This window comes from Puntigrus tetrazona, chromosome 16 (genome assembly GCF_018831695.1).
Source record: "Puntigrus tetrazona isolate hp1 chromosome 16, ASM1883169v1, whole genome shotgun sequence".
In the NCBI taxonomy this organism is placed as follows: Eukaryota; Metazoa; Chordata; class Actinopteri; order Cypriniformes; family Cyprinidae; genus Puntigrus; species Puntigrus tetrazona.
The window spans coordinates 24,662,206-24,681,819 of NC_056714.1; the positions used below are offsets into that span (position 1 = coordinate 24,662,206).

The 19,614-nt window shown below is 38.3% G+C and overlaps 1 protein-coding gene across 13 annotated transcripts in view; it reads right to left on the reverse strand.

Annotated features, from left to right (window-relative positions):
* Positions 1-19,614, reverse strand: part of ptprub (protein tyrosine phosphatase receptor type Ub) — a 182,077-nt gene that overhangs the window by 35,612 nt on the left and 126,851 nt on the right. For all 13 annotated transcript variants that reach the window (XM_043260835.1, XM_043260834.1, XM_043260832.1 and 10 more), the window contains exons 10-13: positions 18,169-18,370; positions 15,189-15,291; positions 13,099-13,372; positions 6,238-6,274 (exon numbers count right to left, since the gene is read on the reverse strand). In XM_043260835.1, the coding sequence (XP_043116770.1) occupies positions 6,238-6,274; positions 13,099-13,372; positions 15,189-15,291; positions 18,169-18,370 (616 nt within the window). The remainder of the gene's footprint in view (positions 1-6,237; positions 6,275-13,098; positions 13,373-15,188; positions 15,292-18,168; positions 18,371-19,614) is intronic.

Here is a 19,614-nt window from a genome sequence, read left to right on the forward strand (position 1 = left end):
GCACGCCTTCTCTGTGGTGCGAGTGCCAACTGCACCCGGTCAGCTATTTATCCCCGGCACCTGTCTCCACTGACAGCGTGTGGGCAGGGGTCATTTCACAATCTGAGGCTCCTGGGGATAGCATGACTCTCTGTCACACCACAAAATGAGGCTGTGTGATCCAAGAGAGAGAGTGAAGAAAAAGTGTGCATATGCAGCGAAGCCTGAGGCAAATTGCCCTGACCTGGACACGCAGCAGCTGGGCTATTTATACTCTTCACACAGGCTCATGCTTGTACAGGGATGTTTTGCATGCTTTCGTGTGGGTTTGTTCGCGCTGATGTGTGAACATTGATAGCAATCTGTATGTTTTGTTCTTTTCACAAAATCGGTGAGAGGGGTTGGGCTGCAAATCCTAATCCAACTAAAATAATTAAGGATAAAACATACTGCATATGATATAAATTAATATATACAGATTTTAATATACAGTCTTTATATTTAAAAAAAAATACCTACCACATTATATAACCAAATATGTGTGTTAGGTAATTCATATAGAATGTTCTACACAAACATACATTAAAGTGCCCCATTATGCATTAAAATGACCTTTAATGTAGTGTGTATCTAAGCTCTAAGTGAATGAAAACAACCTGCAAAATTGTCTCTCAAAAGAAAGAGTTGACTCTGAATCATTGAAATGAGTTGTTTTAAAAACAACTCAAGGCGTTTTGTGTTGATGTCAATATGAAACATTAACATAATGTCCGCCCACTAGTTGGTCTTCTTGCACTGGTCTGAACGAAAATGCAAATTCAATATTTGTCACTAGGAGCCACTTTTAAGGTTGTAGGTTGAGGTTGAGGTTTTCCCGGTATGGCTTTAAACAAAGCAGCACTGCACTCACAAACCTGCTTTACCAAGCATTGCAGGTATGATTAAAATGAAATGAGACCAATCGGACCAATTACCGCAGATTAGCATCACGTAAAGGGTTTGGAAAAAATTAATGGTTGAGCAGACCGTTTGGCAGTCGTTCAGCAAATAAGGTAAAAATAAATGGTTTTAAATTTGGACCTTGCATGCATCTCAACCTGTTACTGAGGACTCCGAAACCTAAGTATGAACATTTCATTAACTATAATAAAGGCAAACAGTAAAAGGAATTACTGGAGACACACTGAGATGTAAAGTATAATTTATAAACAAGTGGTCCATGACACATACAATCAAGCAGACACTTTCTGTGAGACTGACATTGAGCTGTTACACTAGTAACTGATTTTGCAAGCATTTAAACAAGCAATTTAGAAAAAAATCCTGATAATCTCATGCAATTGGCTATTTAAGCTAATAACTGGTTACTTGCCAATGAGGCCATGTCTTCTTAGCCAAATCCACAGTGGGAGTCATCTTTGTTGATGAGGGACTAGAGATCAACTTACTCTGCCTAGTGTTAACGCTTCCTTAAGGTCTCAGTGGCCTGAAAGTTACAGGGCACCATGAAAAGAGGGTGAGCTAAGGCCTGAGGAAAAAGGTCTGCTTTAGGGTTCCATGCAAGGCCAAGGCTAAAAATAAGTCATAAGCATGTGGAGAGATGTGGGGCAGCAAGAAAAAGAATTTGCCATGGCGCTCTCTGCTCCCTGAACAGCCAAAGGCAGTTTCAAAACTTCCCTGTCTTTGTGACAATGGCTCACTCAGAATAGCGAAGAAATTCCTCTCAGAATTGAAGAGATTTGTTTGCCATTCTTTTGATTGACTGGAGTTATAGTAAGGCATTGGTTTGTATGCATATAATAAAAAAAATGAACACTACGGCATTATGTACTCACTCTCATGTGGTTCCAAGAATGCATAAGCTGAGTTCTAAAAATTGGAATTACAATGAACAGAGATGTTAAAAGATTCCAAAACTATGCAAAAGCACCATTAAAGTTTCTTAAAAATGGTCCACGTCTTGCTCAAAAGCTTGCTGCATAGAACTGTATCAGTCCAATTTAAGAAGAATCATTCACAGAAAAACTCAAAAGAATGATTCATTTAACATTTTCAGTGAATAACTTAAATTCCAGCCTGTTTCTCTAACAATGCTATTGTATAACTTCCGAAGACTTGGAATATAAGGATTAGACTATGACTAATAATAGGCTACTACTATGATAACCGAAAAGCCTTTTTAATCTTAAAAGCCTAAGTACTCAGTGTAACTGCATGGAAAAGAAGAAAGTCATACAGGTTTGTAACTATATGAGAGTGGGTAAATAATTTTTGGTTGGAGGGAGAATAGTTTATTTAAAGTGAAATTCAGACCATCCCTTCCCTTCCAATCCAAAGCAACTTGTGACAGCTTTAGATATCTGAAGACAAGAGACTATATTTTCACAAACCCCCCATAGAGATCCTACATTACACTAGACTTGAGAAGTCAGACTCCCACAGGAATCTTTTAAAAAAGAGACCAGCCATGAATTATCTTAGAAGAAACCATCCCCTTTTATATAGTATAGTGCTTTTGGTGCAGATCTTCACAGGCACAGATTTGCATCTAAGGCACCAATACAGTCTGTGTCTGCATCAGGCTGATAACAATATTAAATATACATAATTCTTTAGATGTCAACAGTGAAGGGATCTGATCTAGATTTACTATGCCTACAATTAAATGCTCTAAAAAATAAACCTAATTTCCAAAAATAGTGAGACAGTGTAACTGCATAAAATCTAAATTTAAATGAAGAAAGCAGAAAATCAATGGATGCATAAAACATTTTTTAAATTTATGATTAAGATTAAATTAATAAGATTTTTAGATTAGGTTTATTTATTTATTTTTTTTTATTTTACTGTTTCAAGCTAAATATTTCAGAATCCTTAAAGACCAATACATCTGAGAAGCAAAATTGCATAGAATTTTTTGGAAGTGTTTTTACTAACAGCGACAGTCAATTTTACATTTTTTATTAAAAGACTTGCCAAATGTAACAATATAAAACCTACTGCTTCTCATGTGAAATGATCTTGTTTAAGGATGCTTAGATATTTCTACTGTTAAACAAAACAAAGACTGATGCAGAACATTGTGCCAACATAATAGCTCTACCGTAACATGCTAGTTCAATATTCCAAACATAAGATATGCAAGTTCATGCATAATCTCCACAATATCAGCTACATCACGAGTTCTTAATGAGGTATTAAATGTATTCATTGCATGAAATATAGATGGGAAAACATCCATTAAAGTTTGATGCAAACCTGATCAGATTTTTATCGTCGTGCTGAGATTCCTTTCAGAATATCAATTAAGCCCAACACAGGCATGAAATTTGTTTCAAGATTAATGTGAGCACCTGCTGAGTGCACCAAAAGTGGAAATTAGCACTTGGAGTTACAACGAAAGTCTATTGTTCTGTGAAGATTGCCAAGGGACTGTTAATTAAACTGTCACCTGTGCACTGAAATGGGAATCTTGGCAGCTTACTTTTGTAAGAGTATGTAATTCAGTGGCATTTTGAGAACATCAGGGTGTCAATTTTCTTCTGGACCTTGATTGTTGATTCAGAGGACAATTCCGTGCCCAGTCAAAAGCAGCGACCTTAATTATGGATTTTCTTGACAAGCTGGATTCCTTCTTATCTTATAAACTCTTCAAAAGAGACCATAATACAAAAAGTATTTGTAGTGAAACAGTTTCCTATCCTCCTGTTTGTTAGCACTCTGTTTGTCAATTTGTTTAATTGTTCTTTCCTGTTGAGGAAGTCGAGAGAGCGCCATTCTGTTCATCAATATGTTGGCGTGTGAGCCCACATACCAAATGTGTGTCTGTCTGTGCCCACTGAGCAGATGGGACAACAAAACTGGCCCGAAATGTCCACTGCGCCTTTTGGCTTCACGCTCGGAAGGCTAGTCGTCACCCTCATTACTCAGTCTCAAAAAAAAAAAGTCAGGTCGATTTAACTGGGAGGCAGTGCTCACTAGCGGCTACAATACCATCCTGCCCACAGTGATCCATGATGGCGTTCGATATAAAGGAGTGTGGTTCTTTCTTGTTTCCTTGACAGAAATCTATGCCTCGTGAACCTTTTCATCTTTCTCTGAGAAGCCTGACAGGTGGTAGCATGTATTGACAAGCACAGGTGACTCCATTAGAGGTGTTTGATGTGAAGGTCTTTCTCCTGACTGGACAGGGACCCGAAAACTGATCTCTCTCTCTCTCTGTCCTCATGCTGTGGCATGTCTGCTCCGAGACTGCCCGCCCCAGACAAATCTGCTTTGATATAGTCCACTCCCCTACTGCAAGCAACCAAAACAAAAATGATGAAAGAGTGACCTGTTCTCCGTTAGTGCCCTTGTCTCCAGAAGAAAAAAGGAAGGGGTAGGGGGCCATAGAAGGAAAAATTTGGTGTGTCTAGACATAAAATTTCACTGTAAGCCAATACACATCCCAAAGCTGCTTTGCCCTTCAGGGAATCCATGGATACTTGCAAATTGTGTCGGAAATCTGAGCCCTTGGGGGGTGTATGTGTAAGATTAGCTAGTGAACCATTATGAAGTGTTTCTCAGTGGTACAGCTCCGAGAGGTCTGAGCAATGGTCACAGAGCTGGACCACTGACCTGGAAGAGGGGAAGCACTTTGATATCAAAACCTGCCCTAGCAGCGTCCCTCGGTCACTAGTGAAATCTCTGAGGCTACATTCACACTGACAGTGTTTGGGATTGCTGAATTTACTGAACGGTCTAAGTCTCAAGATGTCCTGTTCATACAGTCGTTTATAGTAAGAGCCTGAGGACTTTCCGTATGAACACCCTGCTGTAAAAAACATCAACTGCTTGTTAGATGCGTTTCGAAGCATGGTAGCTGGTTTAAACCGGTGCTTAGTTGGTCATGAGCTGGTTTAAGCTACCATGTTTCAAAATATATCTAACCAGGCATGCAACAGAATTAAAGTCTGCACTGTATTTGAAAGACGGTATGATATCAAAGATAGTATGATAAACAAAAGTGTAAAAACCAAAAAAAATTCCAATTGTGAGTTCGCCTACTTAATTTTAACTTAATTTTCTTAAAGCTTTTTTTATAGCAGACAGGGGCTCAAACTGATTGGTGGCTCTTTTGCATTGAATGAATTGTAGACTACTTGTCCAATCCAATTTCAGTTCACACACACTATGGGTTTTCTGAAAGTGAATGAGTGCTGGAAATTTAATAGTGTGTGAGTTTTGCAAGATGCTGTATGAAAAAAAATTAGAACAACAGAAAAGGTGCCGGTATAGGTATATGACAACATTTGTTAAGTTTAGTGTAATTTAATTAATTCCTAAAACACAAACAATGCAAGGACTCATCAAAAAATGACAAGCGTATTCTGCTGCTGTGAGAACTTGATCCAAATCTCTCAAAGTTTTAATAACATATTTTCAATCGTGGGGATAAAACCTGACAAGAATGATTTAATCAATTTAGCTCAAACGATGAAATAAAACAAATCTCAGACTAGTCCTGCTAATGAAAATACACATTCTAGTGTAAGCAATCAGGTAATTGTTATTCTAAGGCAGGGCTTCCTACAGCTGCTGCAATAGTTGTATCAATAAAAGCAACCGACGCTAAAGCAGAGCTACAGATGCCATATTTAGAGTTACAATTTCTCCCATTCAAGTGGTCTATCTTCACCCCTTTTGATGTCTCAGATGCTAAAATTGACACTGACGCACCATCCGCCTGCAGCAAACTGTTAGTTCCTGTGGGATCTGGAGCTAGAATGCTGATGACATCTTGGAAAAGCTGTGGCCCTCAGGCATATACATTGTGAATAAGTAAATAACAAATAAGCTGAAAAACCTACACTTGTGCAGTCAGAATAACATCACCCATCCAATCCAATGCAATTTTTATGTTTTACTATTTATGGCCACTCTATTACACTTTAACTTGTCTACAAACTCTTTACATATGCTTCATGTTGAAGGGGTTATACAATACGTTTAAGGCCCTCTTTCACTAACCCTCATAAAGAATGAAATCTGAATGTTAAACCATCAACAAAAATATGTAATCACCCATAGTCATCATTTTTTTTATTTATAAATAGAGGTTCATGCCTGGTAAGAAACATTTATAGTAGAAATGTATGCAAATCCTCAGTGCGTTGATTCCGACCCTGTATAGGGGTCTTTCAAAAAACATTTTCACACAAAACTGCATAGTACTTCTACAAAGAGCAAGTTTTGTAGCATCAGCATTGAATAACTCACCTTTACGGGCGATGCGGATGCAGTTTATCCTTGTTTCCTGTGAGAAAAGAGAACAGAGATGCAGTGTCACGCTGTGGGAAACAGTCAAACGGCAGAAATAAGACAGTCTGATACCTGATGAGAAGTCAAATGGGCTCACACTGACTTTTGCTGATTCAACAACAGCATGAGTGCCAGTAAAAGAGTAAAAATACATTTAAAAACAGCACCGTGTCTCACTCACCTACACTACTTGTGTGTGTGTACTTTTCGAGAGTGGCGATAAGATATAAGCCTTTAATGTACAGAAAATGGCAGCGGAGGACAAAAGAGGCAGGGGGGGATGACTTCCAGCCAGGAGAGAATTATAAAAAGGAATTAATTTGTTCGAAATCGCAGTTGATGACATACTGGTGTTATGAAAACGACCTTTGTCAAATAGCGCTAATGAGATCCAAGCCCATAATCCAATTCCGGCCTGCCACCTCGACAAGAAGATGCATTATCAAATTAAGATTTACAGATGCTAATTCGGGCATTATGGAACAATTATGCAAATCTTCCCATCCGGAAAAGGAGTGAGAGGCCTCTGCTCAAACTGCGGCTGAATTGCTTTTTTTAATTGAAAATCCATTCCAAACTGCCTTGGCTCCTAAAGCCTGTCATAACCCTATATCATCTCTGAAAAAATACAAAAGGGATAGCGAGGGACGAAGTAAGAGGAAAAAAGGTATAGACGGAATCGCATTGATGTTTTAAGAGAGGGAAGAGGGACACACATGGATATTTTAGCCCCCCTAAAACATCCACACGCTTAAAAATGTCATGTAGGCCAATCCAGGCTTTACGAGAAACTCATCTTTATCTGCTCCAGCAGCCATCATTGAGATGCAAGTGTGCCATGGCTCCCAATACACACTCTCCCATGAGAGCATATCGTAGGGATAAAGCAAACACTGCCTGTTTTCTCCAAGCACAGAGCCGGTCCTAGATGTCACACCGTAAGAAGTCATAGCTCACCATGCGTGTGAGAAAAGACTGACCCCGAATGACAGGCGAGAGACAGCCAGTGGGCTTTGATCAGACAGACGCAGACACAAAGCTTTAAGCTTCCCTGCTCTATTTAATCAAATTTGTGGGAACGGTCATGGCAGGCACTGCAAAAGGGGATCTGTCAGCAAACTCAAGCTAAGTAAATGAATTATGAGCACTATAAATATAACAGGCCCAGGGAGGCATGGGAAAGGAACTTATTAGAAAGCTCCTACTAGGTTCAGAGCAGAAGAAAGGAGGCATGCAAGAAAAAGAGAGGAGGGAAACAAGAATTAATGTCATTTTCCCTAGGAAATGAAGCCTCCCATATCAATTGTGCTACTGTAAAGTGAACAAAAATAAATCTAGTTTAATTGTGGTTTAAAAATATAAATATCATGGAAGTATAAGTTTTAGTGCCTTTATGCTGAAATGAATTACAGTATAAATAATTAACTTAAAAGACACATGAATGTATATATTTAAGAAAAAGTATGGTTATGTTTATATATTTATATATAATATCAATTATATTAATGGGAATATATACATATAAATACATTAAAAAAAGTTTCATATTTTTTAAATATATACTATATGTGTGTGTTTATATATACTTTATATGTAATCAAAAAATTATTTTGGATGCGATTAATCATTTGACAGCATTTATCTATATACACATACACACACTTAAGAAATATACAGGCACAATTATATGTATTTCTTTTTTTAGGGGTATTTTAGGGGTGATTTAAAAAACAGTAGTTGCATATTTTGATGAAACAGGGATGCCAATTAAAGAAAAAAAGTCAGTTTGAAAGTGTCTGGTCAGTCCTATAGGGTTCTGTGCCATAAAAAAAAAAAAAAAAAAAAAAACTGCAAGTTTTTCTTTGTATGAGTGAGAGAGAGCGTCTGACAGCTACAATCTTTTTGTTTTGCCTCTAAGGACTGCTAAGGAAGAGGAGGACAAAAAAAGTAAACAAAGAGCAGAGAAAAAGGAAGAAAAACAGCTCTTTGTAAACAGCTGAGAATCAAAGATCGTTTAAGAGCATCTTTATATATATTTATCACTGAAAGCAATTACACGAAGCCCTGACGGCATTCACAGCTCTCTAATGGCTAATTGTCAGAATAATGGCCAAAGATGCAGCAGAAGACTTTCTTTCTTGTGCCGTTGCCAAAAGCTTTGAAAACCACTTACAGCCATAAAGTTGGCCAAGAGACAAAGCAAAGTATATTAGCATTGTTTATATGCAGTCAGGAGAAAAAAAACAGAACAGTTCGAATCGCTAACAGGGGAGTGCTAAATGCTAGCTAAGTCTCTTGAGCTATGTTCTCTTTAGCTTAGACTGTCAGCCTTTACGGCAGTTATTGCAGCATAAAATAGAGCTGAATAAAAATGAATATTTAGCTAAAGGTCGGTCAAGTAAATCAGCGGAACCCAAAGGAGACAGAGCTGTGCGATCCGTTTCCAAGACGTACGGATTCAAATAGAGAGAAACCGAGGGGAAGGTGGAGTCACAATGGCTTGGCTGACAGGTGCATTTCAGTCTCTAATGCGAGAGAAGCCCCGAGGGGTTCGGTGGGGAGGGAGTTTGTGTCTGAACTATAGGTCAACAGAGGCATTTCCCTTAAAGGCCGCCAAAAAACCCAACTGTGTAATAGCGTAGGTAAAGTCCATCCAAGTTTTGTGCCTCTGAATTGCTGTTCAGAAGAGTGGAATGAGCCAAGCTGGCTCATCCTTTCCTCCAGGTGCTGAGCCAATGAGATAACCTTCTTCTAAATGTCACCCACATCTTTTTGAGCATGAGGTTTGCTAGCTGGTGTCAAATCTAAATGGACCATTAAAAAACTCCTTTCATTCCTGCAAGCCTGAAACACTCAGAGGTTTAATAGCGCATAATTGAGTGAGGCAGGTAACTAATAACCATGAAACCATAAGGCAAAAGTCAGAAGCTTCTTGTCATGCTCAAGATGAAGGTTGGTTTGGGTGAAGTTAAAAATGTCTGTGCAGGGCTAGACTAACCAAACCATTAAGCCATTTATTCATAGATTTGCATATACTTTTTTAGTCAAATGAACTATTATGTTTTTACATTGCAGTTTATGCTATTTTTATTAACTGTATTTAATGGAAACTTTTTTTTTTACTTATAATTGTTTTAATGCCATAATATAAATAGGAATTTTACATTATATCATTGGTTTTTTAAACAATTAAAAGCTTATAGTCACCTAGGAGTACAGAGCCATGCAAAAGTATTCATACCCCTTACTTTTTTCCACATTGTGTTAAGCTGTAACCATTATGATAAAATACTTTTTTTTTTTTTTTTTTTTTTTTTCCAATCAACACTCCATACTTCGGAAGCCTGTTTCCACACTTTTTTCTCAGAACCACATGATATAAACTCACAATTGCAAGACAAATAAACTACTCAAGTATTGTGAGAATTAAAATCACAAAAAAATAAACTGAATAGTGAGATGGACACTTGCAATTTAGAGAATAAAAGTCAGAATTGTGAGTTTATATCATGTAATTCTGATTTTATATATCACAATTCAGACTTCCTAACTCACAACTGTGAGTTTATATTAATAATAAAAATGCATCTCACAGTTCTCACTTAATTATTTGCTATTGCAAATTTATACTTCACAATTCAGGGGGAAAAAAATCAGAATTGTAAGATAAAAGAAGGAACACTGCAAGGAACACTGCCTTCAGAGCTGGGGACGAGGTGGGCCTAAGGACTGCCAGGGCCAACTTGTCTCGGGGCATCAGACTGGCCAAGAGACAGTACTCCAGGAGGATTGCAGACTGTTTCAGTGACAGCAGAGACAGCAGGAACCTGTGGCGAGAATCCAAACCATCACAGACTACAAGCCCTCTCCACGGACCTGTGATAGCTCCACCTCTCTGCTGAACCATCTGAACAACTTCTTCGCCCGCTTTGAGGCAGACAACAACACTCCAGCACAGAAGCTACCACCTTCTCTGGTGACCAGGTGTTGATACTGTCCTGATAGTGTGAGGCGCTGTCTCAGAGGGACAAATGCTCATAAAGCCCCAGGCCCGGATAACATCCCTGGTCGTGTTCTGAGAGACTGTGCTGCTGAGCTCACAGATGTCCTCACGGACATCTTCAACATCTCACTGAGCCAGGCTGTTGTCCCCACGTGCCTTAAATCCACCACAATCATCCCGGTACCGAAAAAGTCATCTCCTCCTGTTACAATGACTTCCGCCCGGTCGCACTCACTCCCATCCTCATGAAGTGCTTTGAGCGGCTAGTCATGCACCACATCAAGTCTGTCCTCCCCCCTGCCCTGGACCCCTACCAGTTTGCATATCGGTCTAACCGATCAACAGAAGATGCCGTCTCCACTGCCCTCCACTCAGCACTCACCCACCTGGAAACCAAAGACTCACATGTCAGAATGCTGTTCATCGACTTCAGTTCAGCATTCAACACCATAATCCCGCAGCAACTCATCCATAAACTGGGCCAGCTGGGGCTCAACTCCTCCCTGTGCAACTGGCTGCTGGACTTCCTGACAGGGAGACCTCAGGCAGTTCGGGCTGGCAGCAACTCCTCCAGCTCCATCATCATGAACACAGGGGCCCCCCAAGGATGTGTGCTGAGCCCCCTTCTTTTCACTCTGCTGACCCATGACTGTACTCCATCATCCAGCTCTAACCTCTTCATCAAGTTTGCGGATGACACGACTGTGGTGGGTCTTATCAACAACAACAATGAGACACCCTACAGGAGTGAAGTGAGCAGGCTGGCCATGTGGTGCAAAGATAACAATCTCCACCTGAATGTGGAGAAGACAAAGGAGATTGTTGTGGACTTCAGGAGAGCGCACACCCAGCATGCTCCGCTGATCATCGACGGTGCTGTAGTGGAGAGGGTGAACAGCACCAAGTTCCTGGGTGTGCACATATCTGAAGACCTATCATGGAGTCACAACACCGCATCACTGGCCAAAAAAGCCCATCAGCGCCTGTACTTTCTCCGTAAACTGAAAAGAGCAAAAGCCCCACCCCCCATCATGCAGAACTTCTACAGAGGCACCATCGAGAGCATCCTGTCCAGCTGCATCACGGTGTGGCACGGAGCCTGCACCGTGTCCTGCCGTAACACACTGCAGCGCATCGTGAGAGCTGCTGAGAAAATCATTGGTGTCTCTCTCCCCCCTCTCTTGGACATTTTCAACGTTCGTCTCACACGAAAAGCCACCAGGATAGCAGGAGACCCCACCCACCCATCCCACTTCTTCAACCTGCTGCCGTCGGGAAGAGACTCCTCCGAGCCAGAACCAGCAGGCTCAGGGACAGTTTCATCCACCAGGCGGTCAGGAGACTCAACTCCCTACCTGTTCTGCCTTCACTCACCTCTACCTCTGGCCCCTGCCTCAGGCCTCAGACCTCAGACTGTGATCCCGCCCCCCACATAAACTCATAATCTCAGGGTCTACACTTTTGCACCTCAACGCACTACCTCACTTTAACTTAATTTAATTTTCCAACAAGTGCCTTGTCTGTATGTTTAATGTCTGTCTGTTTAATGTTGCACTATTTATATTTTAGATATTTTAGATATTTTACCATTATTTTATTATACTTTAGTTTTTTTTATTCTTTTATCTTTATTCTTTTATTCTGCATGATTGCAAGGTCAGAAGGGAAGGAATTTCATCTGTGCTGTATGTTGTACATAGAGCATATTTGACAATAAAGTTGACTTGAAATGAAAAAAAGATAAAATGCAGCAATAACCTTTTTTATTATTTAGTTACCATACCCTGTAACGAATAAGCAAAAAAGTACATTTAAAGTGGTTTAGCATCAGAATGCAAACTTGACAAAATGTGGGTAAAAAATAAAAATACTTTTGCAAGGCACTGTGCACAATGAACCTGGACAACCTGGCGTCATCATCTCCCAGTGGGTCATGGGTCTTTACAGACTGCTGGAAGGCACAATAAAACTATTTTCGACCAATCCTAAAGTGGCAATCTGATTTAATCAAATGCTTTATTAATCAAGTTCTATATTTTGCTTCTGACAAATGCTTTTTTCCAATTTAGGAACTTATTTGGCACCTTTCCTGATCAATTTTTGAACAGCGAGAGATTCCCATTTCCCTGGCTGTTTTCCAGGCTCTGTCTTGCTTGTGCTGTCGAGCTCATTCTGTCTCCCAGACCCAGCCATTTCTAACAACATAAACTGCCAGCTGATCTATTTTTGATCAGCTGCACCTGTGCCCAATTATCCCTGTGAAATGGTTTATGCCAGCGAGACGGTATTCCTTGTTGTTTATCCTCTTATCTAGGCATGGATGGGGAGCACAGGGGCTGTTTTTCCCATTTGAATAAGGCCTGGACACCTAAAGCTTGCTGTGTGCTCATACTCTATTATTAATTTCATACTGAGACTGTGACACACACTATCTTATGGGTTTGTACAGTAGGAGAAAAGGAGAAAACAACATCCCGTAAGGATGAGCAAGGATATAATGTTTTTGTACATCCAACTAATTGCAAATTTACTAGCTCCAGGTGCTTCTCACTATTTATTCAAGGTCCTTGGTTTTGCACTTTATCTCCTGCTGTGCAGACTGCAAATAATCTATAGATGTATAAAATCAGCCAAATGTACATGTAAAAATATTGCATATTGTACTTTGTGTGTTGTTAGAAAAACCAGATAAGTGCATACTGTGCTAATTTCGAAATGTACACATACATGCATAGCATACATATAACAATTAAAGTATACTTTGGTATAAATTAAAAAAAGAGGATTGAAACACAGTCATGGTTTCTGACACTTACGCCTCTAAAGTTGCTCATGGCCTGGAAGTAGATGAGATAGTTCTTCCTGGGGTCCAGCGGGCTGTTCCAGTAGCCGTTGTATGTGTGGTTGTCACCCACAGTAAAAGGTGTAGCCTCGGGCAGGCTGCTCGGGGGAAGTTCAGCTGTGTAGTAGTGTGGAGCTCCACGGGCCTGAGCCTCACCGTGAGATGTTGGAATGGGGAAGCAATCCTGAACGCCCAGTTCTCTCTTCACCTTCCTACCAGCTTCCTCCTCCACAATAACTTGATATGTGCTGTGTATATATACAAACAGTAATGTATTTTATAGAAATAGTAATAACAGTAATGAGGTATAAAAAATATTCCAATGTTTGAAACTTGTTTGGCGCTATTTTGGCAATATTTTTAAATATAGTGCAATGCTGAATGAATAGGAGTGTTATTTTAGTACTATACTACTGTCCAGTACTAAAATAACTACCACTACTGTAGTTTTAGTTTGAATTATATATTTTTTATATTTCTGTTTTAATTTTAATGTTAGTTTGTTTTATTAGCTTTTCTTTATTTCTTATAAAAAAATTTTTATCAGTTTTTTTTTTTTAAATCGTCTATGTAACTTTTACCAGTTTAAAGGTTTACTCCATCCCCAAAAGAAAATTTTGTCATTAATCACTTAACCCCAGGAGTTGTTCCAAACCCGTAAAGCTCCATTCATCTTCGGGACACAAAATATATTTTGGATGAAAACCAGGAGGATAGTGACTGTCCCACTGACTCATAATAACATGTCAAGGTACAGAAAAGTATAAAAATAGGGAAGCAAATATAATGTGTGGTTCTTTGTCAGCTGCGACACACAGATTTCTGATTTCATTCAAATCAAAGCCGAAGTACGTATGTATTTCCGTATCCGTTTCGTGTGGCAGATACAGAACAGTCCAGCAAATACTCACCAAAATGGTGCTGAATTGTTAAATAAAGTCATCATTTTTGTTTTCTTTCCATACACAAAAGTATTCTTGTTTCTTCATAATATTACGGTTGAACCACTGATGGCAGATGGACTATTCTGAAGATATCTTTCATACTTCTCTGGGCCTTGACAGTGTTATGTACTTAGCATCAGCCTCTCAGTTTTCATCTAAAATATCTTAAAATCGTGTTCCAAAGATAAACAAAGCTTTTACAAGTTTGGAACGACATGGGGGTAAGTGATTAATGACAAAATTGTCATTTTGGGGTGGAGTAACCCTTTAAAATTTCAGTTTACGTCTTTCTTTTTTTTAAACAAATTTAATAAATCAGATTTAATAAACAGGGTAAATTAGCGTTAGAGCACAGTTTCGTAAAAGCGCTGATGGGAGGGGAAAATGCTGCCTGTGATTTAGGCAAGGCAAGGCAAGGCAAGTTTATTTATATAGCACATTTCATACACAATGGTAATTCAAAGTGCTTTACAAAAGAGGAAATAAAATAATTACAAGATTTAAATAACAATAAAAGAAATTAAAATAAAATAAAAACACTTTACCGACACTTTACTGAAAAAGAACACAGACACAGCCAGATCATTTCCATAGTCATCAGGTTCAATCTACCATGAGTAGTGTGAATTACTGACTGCTTTAAGACAAGCTTTTTTATAGCGTAAATTACGGTGCAAATACCAGTAATTTGACAAGAGCAAACATTAGTAAATTGCATTGCATCATTTTTTTCATGCTCTCCTCCCATAAATTTTGCGTCCAAAAGGAAGACTGCTACAAATGCAAAATATTAACTGTGTCCACGCCTTTTCAGTGCTAATTCGTCAATGCACATCCTTAGTTAATCCTGACAGTACTATTTTAAATTCCTAAAGATGGTTTATGCTGGCGCAATCTGTCATAAAACTTCTATAAAAAAGTTTTTTTAAGATTTTATTTTATTTCAAGTAATGAAAGTTTTTTAATAAGCCTGGTGAATACACAATATTAAAACCTAAATAATGCTTGTGTTAAGATGTTCTACGAGTGAGAACAAAACCCACTTTATTAGAAATTATTTTTAGAGGTAAGTTGTTTTCCATCTGGAATATTCCTTTAAAGAAAATACTTGCAATCTCACCTGACTGGAGCTCCTCGGCCTTGTGCCGGACGCAGCAGGACTGTGATGGTGCTTTCAGTCTCGCTCAGAGGGGATGGCATGTCTCCATAATCAAATGTAGGTGCTTCAAAAAGAGACAGGAAGTGAAAGAAAGAAAGATATCAAATATTTTTTCTAAAAGTAAACTTCTTTAAAACGTCAGGATGAGAGAAAAAAACAAAACATTTGAACAAAACGAACGAAACCATTTGGGATCTAAATCCACTGTGTACCTCAAATTTGTCATTTCAAAGTATAGCAAAGTGAAGTTTACGCTAATTATTAAAAGTATAACCAGCTAAACATTTTAATTAGACAAACCTCACAACCAACGCCTACATTATCTGAAAAAACCTGTCCTTCATGACAACAACCGATACTTTATATAAACACTCCTTGCTTCTCCAAACTTGTCCCTTTGCGTGTCTTGAACTCAGGGTGTAATTAAAAGCTGTGCATGTGGGACAAACTGAGGGGAAACTCATTTAGAAGGATCTGAGTCTGGACTGCATCCTTCCCCTGAGATGGTGGTGTTGAGCAATAACGCTTTCCTTAAGAACAGCAGTCAATTAGAGCTGACGAGCAAAGGCAAACAATCTGCCAGAAATCAATGATTATGGCATTAAAACCAGCTTTTGGCAAAACTACAGCTACTTGAGTGGACTATGGTAAAAGCGAGGCCTTGGAAGGCTTTGAGTGCTTGCATTGAAAATAAAAACACAACAAAATAGAACGCTTGTCTACATACATATGATGCAACTGAGAGATATGAGAGGGTCTGAGGGCATATTCAATACAGTATGCACAGACAAGCAAGTATACAACAGGTCATACATGTACATCTATTCTAACATCCACTATATATTGTAACAACTCCTCTTTCCCTGAGGTTTGGCAAAGTGACTTGCATCTCTCGGTCTCCCAGTTTCTGTTTGATTTCTGTATTATTTTCTGCTAACATTTTATTTAGATAGTCTACTTGAGACGCAACTTTGCAACTACATGTAACTGCGAGTATTTGCCTGTCTGCTTAATAACGTCTAGAAATTTAGAAATGCTTAATGAAATTTAGAAATTTAACAAACAAAACTTGCTGAAAAAACAAAACAGAAAATGAAGCAACTTTATCCAATAACAATGTTTTATGGTAGATTTTGAGCTGATACAAGGCAAAACGTCCCTGACTGTTTAACGGCCAAGTAGACAGGGTTATCAGGCCAAAGCCAATAATCTCAAAACAACCAAATATTTGCAGATTAATGGGCCTTGCCTACCACCACACTAAATCCTCTTATTGGATTTTGTGTTTCAGTCACATCGCTGCTGTCAAAAAACAGAAGTTCTCCATCGTTACCATCTGAGAAAGCGCTGGCTTTAACGCACATCTCTCCGCATCAGTCCAGTGTTGAGGAATCCTGATTTAGCATCAGCTCCGTCTGGTTGACAGCAGCATATGGTGCTGTTTTGTAAGGCGGGCTGGTTTTCGAATGGTGAGGATGACAGTGATGTCAGTTCTCTTTGAGGCGAGAGGAAACGTGTAATGTTCTTGAAGGGCCTGTTGGGTTCTGAGCATCTGCTGTGATTCAGTTTCACTATCACTTCCTCAGATTCACTCGGGAATACATAATGGCTCTTAAGCGGCGATATGGGCTCACTCACACACACACACGCTTCAGAGATCAATAGCGCACCTGAAGCGCAGGATGATGAACCGGAAACTCTGGAGTTTCGCATTTTTCCTTTTCTGTGAAATCAGTTTTTGTTTCACTTTGTTCCTGGCTATTGAACCGCCAACGTGTATTTCTGTAGCTCAGACATCTCCCGAATGATCTGAGGCATTTCAATCAACAGTTTATAGATCTCACCTGGTACATATGAAGGTGCACGGTAACACTCATACACATGCACGTACATTTTGCATCACTGCAGAAGTACGAGTTTGGTTCCTTTTAATGTAAAACAAAAGAATCTTCTGCGTTGTCATTACAGCACCTGTTCTGAGTCTGAAGATATTTATTGCTTGTTCACAGCAGATGTGAAGGTCAGTGCCGACCCATCAGAGAAGGAGAGGAGAACATAAGTGATCAAATTAACTCATTTTATTCAGTTCGTATTGTTTTATATACAGTATGCACATTTAAAGTGTTGGTGGTTCGTGTGTGTGGTTCATTTATCAATTCATTCAGCAAAGATGCTTTAAATTGATAAAAAATTATGATAAAGACATTTATAATTGTTAAAAAAAACAATAATATATATATATATATATATATATATATATATATATATATATATATATATATATATATATATATATATATATATATATATATATATATATATATATATATATATATATATATATATATATATATACTTAGATATTTTAAATGTAATAGTAAAAAAATTTGAACAGCAAATCGATATTAGAATGATTTCTGAAGGACTGTGTGACTGTGAGTAATAATGTATTCAAATAAAAAAATATATTTTAAATTGTAAAAATATTTCAAAATTGTATTGTTTTTGCTGTACTTTGGATCAAATAAATGCAGGCTTGTTAAAAAAATCATTACAAATATTACTTTTCAAAAACATTTAACTGGTACTGTACATGTAAGGGGATTACAATTTAAAGTGAAAATGTCTAATTAATTAAATTACAGTTACCCTTAAAATCTTAATGATTATATGAAGGACATTTAAACACTTTCTGTAAAAAGCTAAGATATGCATAAATTTACCCCCAACCACATGCATATACAATTAGGTAATATGCAAACACTTTTTAGATAAAAAGGTAATTTACTAATTTATCGTTTGCATAAAAATAGTACATTTAATTGGATCAAATGTTTGGATTGGTAAACATCCAAACACATTCACTTCATTCTGACTGATTTGAAGTTTAACACACACTCACATCTAAAAGCCCTGTAAAACAACCTTACACACTCCTTACCTGAGATGTTTGTGGTGATCTCAGTCAGAGCCGTTTGGCCGAAGCCTTTGGCGGTGCGCGCCCGAACAGAGATCAGGTAAGTGGTGCCAGGATGCAGGTTGGAGAACATATGGTACGTCTCGTTCCTCAGTTTGGATACGGTGCGCCTCGGGCCTGGAACGTTGATCCCAGGGTCTGATGATTCAATGCTCTGGTAGCTGATCTGTAATTGCCCATATTAAAACCATTTAAATGAATCATATTTTCATTAAATCGCTGTTGTTTTGGAAGCAAACATGCAATGACTCAGTGTGTGGTAGCTCAAATCCAACAATGCTTTACAAAAGTTTGCGAACCTTGACATCCCTATTCAGAGTGGGTTGAAAATGATTCATATATGAAATCAAACATTTATTGTATAAACAATATGTGGTATCCTACTCATAAATACCAGAGGGGAAACTAGTGGGCATGTTAGACTATCATATTTACAGCAAAGATTTCCAGCATTCACAATGTCTGCTCCTGTCATCACGCAAACCTTGAAGCTTTAGCTTCTTTTAAAAAGACTTTGATTGGAAACCCGGGCTACTCAACTCATACTGTTTACAGAATTTTAGTATGATGTGTAAAGCGGTTTTAACAGTAATGTAAAATTTTGACACCAAGTCAGTGAAACTAAGGTTTTCCTGATTTATATTATGACATAAAGACGTCTACAAGGCACACAACCAAAAATGAAAAAAAAAATGTTTCAGAAAAGGAGAAATGTTTTAGTGTTTTCAGTTAACTAAAAATTCTGGGTCTCTATGTACTCTTGCTTCATTTCTTCAATAAAATGATTCTGGGAACTTTTCTTAAACTTTTGGCCTCATGTAAAATTAAGCAACATATGACCTGATTTGCTTTAGTTTTGAATCAATATCGACCCAATAACTGTTAACAAAATATATATAATGTAACGAAATGTAAGATCTGCAAAGTTTGAACTGAATGAAGTAGCAAACTGGGTGCATGGTTACACTTTGAATATAAGGAACTGTATCTGAAAGAAATGAATACAAAAATACCTTTAAAGTTTAAAAAGCTGTTATATTGAATGTTTGTTAGATAGATAAAAAGAAGGATGGAACAATTAAGAACAGTAGAGTGATAGACAGAATGATACAACAATGGAACAACAGATAAGTTAGAGCAATAGAAAGACAGAGCGATAGATAAATAGAATCACAGAATGATCAATGGATTGATCGATCGATAGATACATAGATATATCGATAGATAGATTGTACAGTGCAGTGTGCTTCTGGGACTTAGGAGACATTTGCTGCACCTGTATCTAGCTTCTTTATAGATATAAGGGGTTTGAATGATAGCGGTGGGGGAAGGTTTGGGGGAGAACGCAGTGCCTTGTGAGTCTTTTGTCGGCGGTGCTCAGAGGAAAGTGGACAATGTGCTAATCTGAGA